The sequence below is a fragment of the Limanda limanda genome, chromosome 11, assembly GCF_963576545.1.
Source record: "Limanda limanda chromosome 11, fLimLim1.1, whole genome shotgun sequence".
Lineage (NCBI taxonomy): Eukaryota > Metazoa > Chordata > Actinopteri > Pleuronectiformes > Pleuronectidae > Limanda > Limanda limanda.
In genome coordinates this window covers 20,548,894-20,562,600 of record NC_083646.1, presented here as the reverse complement: position 1 = coordinate 20,562,600, position 13,707 = coordinate 20,548,894, and the positions used below count along the sequence as shown (strand labels likewise).

The following is a 13,707-nucleotide window of genomic DNA, read 5'->3' as shown; positions in this document are numbered from 1 at the left end:
AAAAGAGGTCCAATGACAATATACCTTACAAATAAATGGCAAACTTACTTCTCTCTGGATAAACACACAGGAGAAAACTGATCAACTGCACAGCAGAGAAGCACTTACAACCAACACTTTACGGTTAGGGTAAGCCAAATTAACTCAAAACACTCTTTGTCAAACTTTGCTAATGCTTACTCATTGTTCACTAACTGTACTGTGTGTGTGTGCACTGTAAAAAAAAGATGTAAATAAATTAATAAAACATAATGTTATTATCATTGTGGTAACAGTAGCCTTGTTACCTGTTTTGTGAAATGAGCTTCCATTTAATAAAGTTGGTTTGAAAAACAAGTTTCCCTTTGCGCTTGCAGACCCAAGCAATAGATGTCAGATCAGATCGCACTGCAGCTGTAGAATTATAAAGAAGAGAAACAAAGTGCTGGTGGTGCCCATGTGTTCAAACTGCGGTTCTACACTTCATCACAAAAGCAAACTGCACACACACACACACACACACACATGGATGTTTAATGTGACCGTAAACAGGACCGTGCTTTATAGAGCCCCAGTCAGACCAAACCATCAGAACCACGATATCATCTATCTGCAGAGCAACACGCAGCGTGTGCCTGTTAGCATTAGCATAGCGGGGATGAGTTTATTCACTTCCACATAGCCCACATCTCCACCACGATGACAGACTACGCTGAAGAGCAGAGGAATGAACTCGAAGCTATTGAGTCCATCTACGAAGACTCGTTCACAGGTCAGACTTTCATCAGTGTTGACAGGGAAGACAACGTCAGCTAGCTCACAGGCTAACAAGCAGCCGTCTGTTAGCTGACTGTGGAGCAAAGGAGAGGAGTCTCTCCTCCAGCAGCCACTGGTTCACATTAAAGTCAGACAGGCAGTGGTCGAGCTGTGGGACTTCCACTGGCCCCGACATGCACAGAATACAAGAAGTACGACGAACTTCATTCAGATTTGGCCTAACTCTTTCCAGATTGAAGACAACCCTGCAAAATGGACACGCTTATAGCGCACATCCATCATGTTTACGTTTAGTGGTGCTGCTCTGGACTAGTAACCTTAACCCTGAACTTCGCTATGCTATTGGTGATTACGACAATATCGTGCTGCGATAATCAATATATTGCAAGACAATCATATCATTATCCATCACGATATGGCCTATATCTAACTGAAGAATAAATACAAAATGTCCCCCAAGAGGTAAAGTTCAGGATTTGTGTGCCTGAAAATTGGTGTCACTTTCACAGACAGAGATTAAACAACAACATTTTGTGTGTCTTCCAATCATTCCAATGTAAAATAAACACAAGGTGGCATAAGTCCAAACCACATGCATACAAAACTAAATAAGTAAATGTCTATATATGGCATCAGCAAATAGATAATCGCATATCATGAGTCAGGACGATGATGATCTATTGCCATAGAGATATTTTGTCCCACTGCTATCGTTAATGTGCAGGTTAGTGAGTGGATCTACTGGACATTCATGCTGGGGCAGTTTGCTGTAGTCTACACTGTCCGGTTCTGTAAACGACATGTGGTGCATGTGTCAAATAATGGTTTGTGTTTGCAGTGCTTACAGAGGATCCCACCAGCTTCACCATCACTGTAGCATCAGATGTAGGGGAACAGGGTGAAAGTGAGTATACTAATGTGTGTGTGTGGGGTTGCAAATTGTCTTCCAGTGTCAATGGCAGTGGAAGGTGGAAAGTCAAGTTCATTCATGTGTTTATGATAATTTACAAAATTTTAATCTAAAAGACATTTAAATATCTGTTTGCACACGCGTGATTAACATATTTACAAATTTTTTACATTAGCATCATAAGAACATGTGACTGAACTTATTTGTTAGTTCAGTCAAATGAGAGCAGGAAGTGTGTGTTGTAGATGCAGATGACCACTGCGGTGAACAGTAAAGTGCTGCTCAGAAAGTAATCCTTCTCCATCCTGTTGCTGAGTGACCAATCTACCCCACATCGAACCCTCACATTACAGCAGTCTTATGAAACTGTTCATAATTTTAATACAATGGTCAGCAATATTATGCCCATGGCGATTAAGTATGAAAAGATTTGAAAGCTGGTGACTTGAAATATAGCAGAGAACAAGCTGTCTGTTCCTGTTGCAGTTGCGGAAGCAACACTGAAGTTCACGTATGTGGAGAAATACCCAGATGAGCCTCCGCTGTGGGAGATCTACGCCCAGGACAACTTGGAAGATGTTGATGCGTCCTCACTCCTCACTCTACTGCAGCAACAGGTCTGTTCATCTAGACAAATGTAAACTTATGTATTTTTTCCTTTTTGATACAGCACAGAGTTAAGCTCTGTTAATCATTTGTCTTGTATTCTCTTTTGAAAACAATCACAACCCAAAATGAAGGAATTTACAAAACATTTTATATTTTTGCTTCATGATGGACCCTATCTTGTCCACTGAAATGTGGTGATGGCTCTCTGTCAACATAGATGGGGACCTTGTTTTGTTACAGAGTAAAGTGTCCCACTGAGCCTGAAACCAACTGCTACACAAGAGAGACATTAATGTTCATGTTAAAGTCTGCTTATTATCTAAGAGAGATATAATGGGAGTGCAGGGATTTGGGCTGGCTGTGGCTCAGGAGATAATATTATTATTAATAAATATTATTTGTATAGCACACAGGTTACAAAGTGCTTCACACCAAAAATCCAAGGCAAAATTAGGAATGAATTGTGAGGTATTCAGTACAGTTCAATTTTTAAGAGCCAAATCACAACATAAAAAGGTCAAGAGTGAATGGGTTAATGCCATATGTACCGTAAAGTGCTTTGAGTCAGTGGTCCATATAACTAGAAAAGAGCTTTATAAATGCAGTTTCTAGCATTTCTACGACACAAAACTCATCAATAAATCCATTCCTCACATTTCTTTTATCGTAAAGGTGTCATAGAAAAAAGGTGTTTACCAGAAAGTGGCTAAATGATACTATAGAGGTGGTTGGGGACATTATATGTCAATAGGTTGAGCATGAAATCCAATCTACTCACGCTTTCACAACCTGGTTGTGTTTATGCTCACACGCTTCCTCATTATCAGCTTTCTTTGTAAGAGAAAAGGCTTTTGATGAAAAGGTTGGCTCTGACTCGCGTTAGCTTTTTACTTCTAACAATTATGTTTCAGCATCATAAGGGGGGTGTTAATTTGAAAAGATTATCTTGCACAACAAATCACATCAAGTGTCATTATCTCATGTTTATAACATAGCCTTATTTTTCTGCAATATTACAAAATTGAAAATCCTAATAATTCCTTGTTAGTGGAACAAGGCGAATGTGTACTTCATCCCTGCAGCACTGGATTGTCTCATCTCTGCCCTTGTGCATGCATCTCACTCAGTGATTAGACTCACAATGATTGGCTGAATACGATCATTTGAGAAGATTTACTACCAGTGCAATTGGTCTGTGAGTTTCCTGGGCAGCTCCGGTTAAGATATAATTGCTCTGACAATTTATCATTAGTAGATCTAGGTCCCGATAGGAGCAGCTTCTGAGTGTGAATCCAGACCACGTTTCAACTGTTAGTGACGTCAGGTATCTCCTGATCCGTGACCATACACCAATGTAATCAGAATCCCTGATGTGTAAATGTGGTCACTCTGCAGGCAGAAGAAAACCTGGGCATGGTGATGATCTTCACCCTGGTGAATGCTGTTCAGGAGAAACTCAACGAAATTGTGGATTTGATGAAAGATAGACAAGAGGAGGAGAAGCAACGTAAAGAGAGAGAAGCAGAGGAAGCAGAGAAGGTAGGAAGATGAATAATCTGCATTTTACATATTCCTCATCTCCACATGATCAACAATCAGCAACACACATACAAAGGCTGCTGCCCCCCCCCCCCCATTTAAATTTCTCTCAGTTTTAGCCCTTCAGTGACATGTTGTGCAGCTAGGTTTAATGCATGTGCAGTTTGTGATTTAACAAATTAAATTTCAGAAAGTTTCTGTCTGATATCATACCCTTTTTAAGCATAAGCTGTGTTTTTCCCTCTCCCTCTTGGGAATTTCCAATTTTTTATGTTCCTCGTTGAATATAAAAAAAACAATCGGTCACAAAATGAATCCAGATATTTTTTTAGCCATGGTATAGAGGCAGCTATTTACTCAACAAAGATTTCATTTTGGCTGAACTGCCTCGTCCCTCCACAGAAATCGTGTTCAGTGTTGGATTAAGGATTGGATGTGGTCAGTAAAAGATCTCATCAGTGCAATGTGAAGTTGTATTAATGTGTGTGTGTGTGTGTTTGATTGATTGACAGGTTACGTTCCAAGGCACAGTGGTAAACATTGAAAACTTCTTGTTATGGAAAGCCACTTTTGAGGTGGAGGTGGCCGAGATGAGGCATAAAAAGCAGCAGAAGGAGGAGGAGCAGGCGTTGAAAACCAAACTCACCGGTAACGTTGATGTCCTCACATTTACACTTTTCCCTCAGGGCTCACAGCTTAGAGACCTGATTACACAAACACACTTGGGTTTAAGCTGTCCAAATACTTATGGACCTGACAATGTATGGACTTGTGATAATGTCATGTTTTCCTCACTAGGTAAACAACTTTTTGAGACAGACCACAACTTGGACACATCCGACATTCAGTTCCTTGAAGAGGGTAAATAAGTGGCTGTGACTGTTTGAAACATTTTATTAAGGCTTCTCTTTGGCACAGTGAGAATAGTAAATAAAAAAAATTGTTTAACTTGAGTGGACGAAAATATGAAGATATTTCATTACAACTAAACGATATGTGGTGTAATTGAAGAAAAAGTCAAAATAATAATTGTTAAAGTTTGTAGAATTTTATCAAACGTGCATGTGAGTGAACTGAAGTGGAAGGGAACTGGGAGATTTTAGGAGCTATTGAACATAGTAAGAATATCAACCAGGATCAGAAAACCAAACATTTAGTTTGGAGAGCGATTAGCTTTACGCCCCATTCCAATCACACCTGTTTTCTTCCTTTGCAGCTGGAAACAGCGTTGAAGTGGATGAGTCACTGTTTCAGGACATCGAGGACTTGGACTTGGATGAGGACGACCCTGACTTTGACCCTTTAGGGATGGGCAGTGACGAGGATTAATGCCGGAGTAGAACAGCTGAATGACAGGACTGCACTACTCTTCTCTGGAACACGATCATCTGCTCAGAGGATCCAACGGCTGCGTTTATTTTTCAAAGACTTGTACGGAAGCTGTGGAACTCTTCGTAAATACAACATACACACCTATACACTTATGGGTGTCCATTTCTATGCCTTTACAATGGAAGGCATCCCAGTGACATGCAACTTTGGCCAGAAGAGGGCAGTACATTGTCAAGTAAAGCCAGGGAATGGATGAAGTGTGCAAGTTTCAACACCCCAACACATTCATATACTAAGTGACATTAAGGTGACACTCAACCTGTTAGTTATGTTAAAATAAAAAAAAGTATTGATTGCAAAATGTACGATTGACTTTCAAGATTAAAACTATGGAATCTGGCTTTTTTTTGAGTTTTATATTGAAATGTTATGACTGATGTAAACAGGCTTCTTCAGGAGGAGCTTGTTTGACCAGATTGTATAATGTTAGGTTGTTAAAGTACATCTACACGAATCAGTTATTTTTTATAACCATGCACATCAGTATTTTCACATTGATCATCTGGTTTGTATGTAAAATCTTCATTTGCAACCTAGCCAGGAATGATATCTAAATGTAGAGGAGCAGAAACATTGAAGTACAGGGCACATACAAAAAGCATTTCCATGTAGTGAACTGAAAAGTACTTGTGTGGCTACACATGTTAAGACTCTTATTTGATTTCTAAATCCTTAACAATTAATGTCTACAGCCATTCAATGTGTCAACAGGTCCACAGCAGCAGGTTGTAAACCAGCCCAGGCTCTGTGTCCAGTCTCTCCCACGGCTAACTTTATTTACACCAGTGAGAGAAGTGATGGAACATCTTTTTTTGTTGAAGAATATCACAATGCAGTGTTTCAAAGTTAAGTCCAATATAAAACCTGTAGTTGTACATCATTAAACCATAGAACAAAATTATGATTTTTTTTTATGCCTCCATGCCGGTGATAGCCAGTGGCTGTAGGCATTATTTCCTCTGGTTTTCTGTCCTTTCCAGTTTCAGGGAATGGGATACCTCAAGAACACCTTGAGGGAAGTTCTTCAACTTCGGTACAAATATTCACTTGGACTCGAAGATGAGCTACATAGATTTTTGTGGTCGAAGGTCAAAAGGTCAAGGTCATGTGACCTCAGATCACATGTTTCTGGCCTCTTGAGTGCAGTATCTTAAGACCACATTTAGGGATTTTTTAAAAACTTTTGATCAGTTTTCACTTGGACTAAAAGAACTGATTAGATTTCTGTGGTCAAATGTCACCATGACCTTAAATGAATCTGGGAAAAAAAACTATGTAGCCGTAAACTGCCCTGGTTGGCGGAGGCATACAACCGCAGTGCGGCGAGAACAGGGATGAAAGACACAAGCTTCTCAGTGCATCAGTGTGTATTGTCTCACAAACAGTCATGTAACAACTGAATAAGACTCATTTTATTAAAATATATAATTTACATCTGGTAATACAATTGAACATAGCTTCTGTGCTCGACAGTATTATTCTTAAATTCTACACGTCATTTCATAATTGCTGTTACACCACCACATCCCAGCTGAACTTGTTCAATATACAAAAAAAACTGTGTGAATAAGCAGCTGAGACAATGTCTTTGTCAGGTTGCAGATGTGCCAAGTCTGAAGTCAGTTATTTGTATGTGTGCGTGTGTACGTGTGTGTGTGCGCGCGCCCATTTATGATCTGAGTGTTTTAAATGTTTCATGTTCTGTTTTAGTTTGTCACTCAGTCCGAATATGATAACGTGAAGTATCATATGTGTCCACTCTGGTGTAAAACAGAGGGTCTAACAAGCAAAGGAAATAACAAAGATTATTTGATTGTGACAGACGTCCTGACAGTGTCTGTGCTTTGACTCTTATTTTATCACGGCAGCACAGAACAACATGAGGAGAATTAAAAGAATAAGCCTTTTACATTTCAGTAATCCTAACCACATATACTTTTCCCCTATGCTTGGGCAGCATCAGACAGACCCTCCAGAGGACGATAACAGACAACATTCAGGCTAAAAACAAGGTTTAATATTCATCGTTTTGACTCGAACTTGAATGTCTAGGCTTCCAGACACTTGGATGACACCACAAGAGCAGTCTGGAGGCATGTTATGTTTTTATATTTTGTTTTTTGCATATGAAGAATTGCTCACCATTAACTTAATTGTATCGGATTTAGCTGCAATGCTGTTAACCTCTTAAACAGCAAAAGTGTTTTGCGAGTCAAGCACCTCAGCCACCTTCAGCATAGTGGTGAGTAGAGTAAAATATACATTTTTGGGTGAACTATCCCTTAAACTACCCTCGATATTCTAGTGTTTATTTTCTCGTCACATGATCACATTGTCTTCATGTCACTTTGTTAAATGTCAAACAAATTGTTTGTTGTAAATGAGTCTGGCTATGCCACATGAGCCAGGGTTAACTGAGGCAGTGACAAGCAGCTCTGTAGTACATGTTATCAGGACGAAGCCTGACAACTAAAATGTAATCTGGGTAAATTGAACTTAACTTGGACATACAGGCCTCTGCTCTCAGGGGAAACAAAGAGGTGTTACGACATCCTTTTGATTATTTGGGCTACAAAGGATGTTGTGTCATTCTAAGTCAAAAGGTTGATGTTGAGGTGAGTCATTGGTGTTGAGGTCGTTCAACACCAATGAGTTTACTCACCTGCACTTGAAGTCACATTTCTATGAAATTGAACACAAGCAGTGAGTGTGTTCTCTTGTACAGACTGAGACAACATGGTTTCACTGTGATTTTAATCCATACACTCTGACTTATGCAAAAGTAAATATAGACAATACAATATATTTAGCAGCAATATTAGTGATTCCACAGAAAATCCAATGGTTTAACTCATTGAATACATATTAGATATATGAGAATGGTATGCAAGATATTTCTACTATTGTCAAAGCAACTGGTAATTTAGTTGTAAATGCAGCTTGATTCGAAGAGCATTCAGTGCATCAGCAAGCAGTAATACTGTAATGTACATGACTACAAAACAAGGCTGCTATAGTTAGACCACAACCTAGCCATTCCATGATCTCAATGAGATACCCAAATAGAGATTTGCATAGGTTTTTGAACTAAAATGGGGGAGGGAACTGCCATGAATTGAAATGTACCCTCAGATGCTAAAATATACACAGGGAAAGAGAAGCAGACGCTGTCTCTGTAAAGCAGAGTTCATGGAGTTGCAACTGTTTCTTCTTTTTGTTCTCTTTGTTGTCGTGAGAGCAACAAACTGCTCACTCAATGTCCAGGATGTCCCAGATAAAAGACAGAGGAACATCCTTCATCTCTTTGTTGTAGGCCTCGTCAAACCTCTCATTCTGGGCCACAGTGAAATGGTTCTTCCAGTCCCCGATGGTGCCTGATGTTGCCAGTACATGGAAGGAGAAGGAGAAGATTGTGGTGATTAATCCTCACTCTGCCATGTGTCCTTAATCTGGTTGTACAGCTTACTACTTTATTTTTGCGTGGTTCCCTCTGTTTCAGATACATCCGACACAGATCCACGCAGTCTACGTGCAAACTAAATTGTAGTAATGGTGAAATTATTTTGTCAGTAAGCTAATGCAGTACGGTAAGGTGTGGAGAACACATTGATGCAGGAAGACAGTATCTCCCCTCACACATCAACACTCACAAACGGAAGTATTGTTGAAAGCAAAGCATTCGAGGAGCAGTGCATCCAGCTCTTTGCTATGTTCCAGCAAACACAGCTTTCTGTCTTTAGTCGTGATGCAAGTGATTTCAGTTTTGTGTTTTGGGGTTCTTTTTACTGCCCTCGAGTGGCCAATAAAGTACTGCAGATTTTTAGTTAAAATATCCGACTCTGGAGACTCCTCATGGAGTAAAATCCCTGGATTCATAATTACATTCATTGCTACACTGTGCATCGTTTAGAAGATGTTATTTCCAAACTGTTTTAGGCTATGGTTTATACTGTGTTAGGATTTAATAGACATACAGAGTTATTATACAAGCACATCCATCTATCAATCCACCCATCTACCCACTCACACATCTCTTTATTTGTCTCTCAATCCATCCATCTATCCATCCACTCACACATCCATCTATCCATCCACCCTTCCATCGATCCATCCTTCCTAACTCGTTCAGAATTCCTCTCAGGGAGAGGCTGAGTTACAGGCTGCACCTGAAGCCCTAAACACTCTCACCTTTCCTCATGAATCGTCCTTGGTGGTGGTTGAGTAGATCACCTGGCACCTGTTCATAGTTGGCATTAGGGATCTTCTCCATGACCTTGAAGGTGCTGTGTTTCACCACATTTGCCAGCTGCTCATCAGTTATCTCTTTACCCAGGAACAAAGAGATCCTCCTCACTGCAGACTGCAGGTCCTAAACCAAAGCACAGATGCACAAGGATCTGTTTTCCAACCCACTTCAACTCATATAACAACAAATGTTATGACAGTGTGTGGACAGGCAACGATTGAAATGATTTGAGTTCCTACTTGAATCATTTCTTCATAAGTGATGAACAGCATGTTCATATCCTCCTTGTGTGAGTGCCACGTCTTAATATGATCGAACCAGCTACAACCAAACACTGCAATGAATAATGCACAATGTCACCATCACATTTGAGTCATTCTCTGCACCGCTGAGAAAACACATGAAGAAAACTACTTTTACCGTCTCCTCTCAAAAATTTATCAAAGAATTCACTGAAATCCCTCGGCGTTTCCAACATGTTTGCAACCTTATGGAAGTGATAGTAAGACACGAGGACATCTTTGGGATTTCTTGCCACGTAGATCACCTAAAGGAGGCAAAGTGTGGGAATAAACAATAGAGAACTTTTTCCTGGGTATTGATGACTGACTGACTTTTAATTGCCTTGTTGAATTTTAGAGCTGTAACAGGAGCCTTGCAAACTGAAGATTATAATCCTGCACTGGGCCTGAAATTGGCCTCTCAGTGTTAATGAGAAGATATGGGTGTGTACCATTTCCTACAGCTACAGAGCAGGAAGTCACAAGCCCAACTCCAACAAACAGTAGAACACAGGATGAAGGGTTTATCTTGTCTATGTAGAAGCAAGGTCTAAGAAGGAAAGTGGCAATCCAACTCTGTTGTCTATATATATATATATATATATATATTTAAAACATTGGTGACAAAAGGTCCACCTATGCATGAGGTGGTTAATGCCGAAATTGCTGATAAGCATTCTAGTATAGTAGCTTTATTTGTCAATTACTTTACATGTAAAGACATACAAAGAAATCGATATATCGTTTCCCACTCTCCCACGGTGAAACATAAAGTGCAGGGGGCACAGCGGACAAGACAACAAGACATTCCTAATTCTAAGTTAACAGATTCAAGTACAGTACGTATAGCAGCATAGGTTTTATGTAAAGTAAAGTGTAGACGTACTAGAGTGATAAAAGTGATAAAAGTGTATGTTTGGCCTCAATACCAAAACTTTTCCCCAGTGCTATTACTTAAAACATATTGAACAATCCCTCCCCTGGTTTTAATGTATTATTGTTTCCTATTTTTATATTTAAACTTTCACAAATACACCACAGCAAATTCCTTGTATGTGTCAACCTGCTTGGCAATATATATGTTATATACAGACCTGCATATGAGAAAGTAGAATTGCTGGAAATGGATAAACACTTAACAAATGTTCTTCAAAAATTAGCTGCATATGAATAATAAGTGAAGCCTCGCTGAGTTTTCAAAGTGAAGGTGAATGGTGTAAGCGCTGACCTTGCCCCTCTGGCTCAGAGCAGAGGGCATGACATGGTGCTGCAGATGGGAGACCCTCAGCCTGGGGGACGGGGCCGTTATGAACGCCTGCCTGTTGCCCTTCAGCTCGATCCAGGGGATGAGCTCAGCGTTGGAATATTTGCTGAGTTTACTGACGGCGGTCACATCTCCCTTTGACTCAAGCAGCAGGAGAATCTGCTGCATCCAGATTGTCCCTGTCAAAGAGACGGACAGGCCTTGTTTTCCAGACACCGTGTACAACTGCAGCAATTAGGTCAATGTGTGTGAGTACACCTCTCCTCTCCTCTGTGTGAACCTCTGTCCCGATTCCTCTTTGGAGTGTTTCCACACAATACACACTTGTCCGGCTGATCGTTTAATTCCCTGCTCTCTGCTGAAATCAATTTGCAGCTCACAAAGGAGCGGGACGTTCTTTGGAAATCCTGCACATACTAATCAGCCCTCGCTCCTTCCTCCGCGCTGAGAGCTCCAGAAATCACACTGACCTGAAGTGCACTCCCACTGCAGGACACAGGACAACGCAGGAGACTAGTGCGTGCGTGCGTGCGTGTGTGTGTACTCTCCTCTCACCTGACTTTGGGTATGTGATGACGAACACATCCGAGTCCCTGATCTCCAGGTTGTAAATCTGGTCCACGTCCTCCGGATCATGCGTACCCTCGATCAGCTTGATGCCTTTGTGTGGCACCAGTTCAGGTTCATGTGCATTTACATCATTAGATTCCATGATCACTAAATCAAAAAATAAGAGGGACAGATGTGTTTTCCTCCATATGTGCAGTGGCTCCTTACAGCCATGTAATAAGAGCACAAAGTTATGCGAGCATCTATCCGTGCGCTTCTATCAACAAGTTGCATACCTGGTGCTGGCTCCGCTGTCCGACGCTGAAGAAACGACGTCCACACAGTGTTTAATATGATCCCTTGACTTCTTTCAGCAGGGAACACCTTTGTATGATCGCAAATTGCTGCTATAAATACGTTTCCGAGGTCCCACCTCTTCTCACTCGCCGAAAAGTGGAGATGCGCGACGCGCACGCCTTTTTACGCATTGAGAAAACGCGCAGCCACAGAGTACAAACAGAGCGGCTCGTTGTCACCACACCCCGGTTCACCCCAGCAAACAAAGTGATGACAGAGGAGTGGAGGGAGGCAAGGGGGGAAGTAGGGAAGGAGGGATGGAAGAAAGGACGAGGGAAGGAAGGAGGCAAGGATGGAAGGAAGGAGAGAAGGAGGTAAGGAAGAAAGGGACTCCCAGGAGGCTCCTCTGTCGGTGGGTCAGGTGATAAACAGAACAAACCCCATGCTGCTTATGTAACATCAAAACCAAAACAAGTGTGTGGGGTTGCATAAGCTGCACTTCTAGTACGGGAGGTGAGACAGAGTGTTTTCCAAATAAAACACACATTCTGGCTCACCAGTGCAGAGGCTAAACTCCTGACTGTAGTTCCCCTGACATGAACCCCTTCTTCACTCTCTCTCCTGACAAGTGGTCCGCCACCACTCAGACTCGCTCCTGAGTCCTCTCCAGTGATTTGATGTTAATAACACTGGGAGGTTTGCGTGAGACGTGTAGAAAAGTAGTAGCAAAAAAAGTTGCTTGATAAAACTGACCATGGTAGAGTGTCCTTATAACTGCAGCAGATGTATTTTTGGAATGGGACACCTTTTTTTTCAAAGTCCCATTTTATGCAAAATGCACATTTGAATGTTTTTTTAAGGTGTCCCCGGTGTGTCTTTGGCAAAATGTGTGCTCGAACAAGCCCATTGAGAGGTCTGGCTCCAAAACACGTCCTATAGAGCTCCCGTTTGAGTGACACAGAATCCTGGTAATTCTATATGGGGGCCGCTGTCTTTCATATCCTCACCAACGCCGGCTCTGGAAAACCTAGATGTCGAACATACGAGGACAGCGGGACCATTGCTCTGATGTTGGCTGCACGAGCCAAAACAAAACTCCACGTTCTACATACATTTGAATACCCTGTGGATTCATTGTAATTTTTTATGGAAATGTGCTCACATAACAATCGTTAAAGCTTTGCATGTGTGCTACAAATCTTATATCTGACTGCTTGCTCAATGAGGTCCAGTGGAATACTGGAGGCAGGACTGAGTTCAATACAATAAAACCACCAGAACATGAACATCCACTTCCTGTAGGTCAGCAGAGGCTCATCTGGCAGCATTGTCAGCTGTGCACATCTGGACACTGACATTTGCCACATTCTACTTCACAACTCTGCTCAGTCTCCCTGCAACTGTACTGGGATTTTGAGGGAGCAACTGAGGCCAACCGGACAAACCACAAACCTCCCACACTGCTGCTAGCTCACAGGGACACCAGTTGCTCTTTCACCCATTTGTAAGACTGCCATTACACTGGGGGGATATTCCCTGTCATCTTATATGGCTCCCTTGACTGGTAGATTTCCTCATCCGATACGTCCTTTGTTAATCGAGAGAGAAAAAACAGCAGTCTCCCAGAGGAAATTGAATATCCAAGGTACTAGCTTTCTTAGCTTCTGACACTTTCAACGCAATGGAATTCAGTTAAATTTTCATTTGTAAAGAGCCAAACCTCAGCTCATACATTATTTGAGGGAAGCACAGGCTCAGTTAACAGATGGCAGAAAGCACTCATTGAACACTTAAAGTTTGCTGTGTGAAATAGCACCTCTGCTCATTTCCCCTTAAGGTTATTGTTTTATCTTGTAAAAGTGTA

The 13,707-nt window shown here is 41.3% G+C and overlaps 2 protein-coding genes across 2 annotated transcripts; one reads left to right on the top strand and one right to left on the bottom strand.

The window, feature by feature from the left end:
- Nucleotides 1–582: 582 nt before the first annotated feature.
- On the top strand, nt 583–5,545 carry rwdd1 (RWD domain containing 1). The gene is made up of 7 exons (XM_061081001.1): nt 583–751; nt 1,595–1,660; nt 2,153–2,283; nt 3,671–3,814; nt 4,327–4,462; nt 4,613–4,675; nt 5,031–5,545. The coding sequence occupies exons 1-7, from the start codon at nt 679–681 to the stop codon at nt 5,141–5,143; spliced, it is 726 nt and encodes a 241-aa protein (XP_060936984.1). The 5' UTR covers nt 583–678; the 3' UTR covers nt 5,144–5,545.
- Nucleotides 5,546–8,038: 2,493 nt separating this feature from the next.
- Nucleotides 8,039–11,899, bottom strand: LOC133014439 (amine sulfotransferase-like). Its single transcript, XM_061081678.1, has 7 exons — nt 11,843–11,899; nt 11,553–11,714; nt 10,962–11,176; nt 9,873–9,999; nt 9,692–9,786; nt 9,395–9,575; nt 8,039–8,580 (listed from the first exon to the last, which is right to left on the bottom strand). Exons 2-7 carry the CDS (start codon nt 11,707–11,709, stop codon nt 8,456–8,458), a joined length of 900 nt encoding a protein of 299 aa, XP_060937661.1. The 5' UTR covers nt 11,710–11,714; nt 11,843–11,899; the 3' UTR covers nt 8,039–8,455.
- Between the last annotated feature and the right edge of the window lie 1,808 nt (nt 11,900–13,707).

Excerpts from the sequence above, each read along its gene's own strand:
- rwdd1 (XM_061081001.1), top strand. The coding sequence starts at position 679 with ATGACAGACTACGCTGAAGAGCAGAGGAATGAACTCGAAGCTATTGAG. Across the intron at positions 752-1,594 it reads CTACGAAGACTCGTTCACAG|TGCTTACAGAGGATCCCACC; the intron begins GTCAGACTTTCA and ends TTGTGTTTGCAG. Across the intron at positions 3,815-4,326 it reads AAGCAGAGGAAGCAGAGAAG|GTTACGTTCCAAGGCACAGT; the intron begins GTAGGAAGATGA and ends ATTGATTGACAG.
- LOC133014439 (XM_061081678.1), bottom strand. The coding sequence starts at position 11,709 with ATGGAATCTAATGATGTAAATGCACATGAACCTGAACTGGTGCCACAC. Across the intron at positions 11,177-11,552 it reads CATCACATACCCAAAGTCAG|GGACAATCTGGATGCAGCAG; the intron begins GTGAGAGGAGAG and ends TCTCTTTGACAG. Across the intron at positions 8,581-9,394 it reads AGGACGATTCATGAGGAAAG|GCACCATCGGGGACTGGAAG; the intron begins GTGAGAGTGTTT and ends TGGCAACATCAG.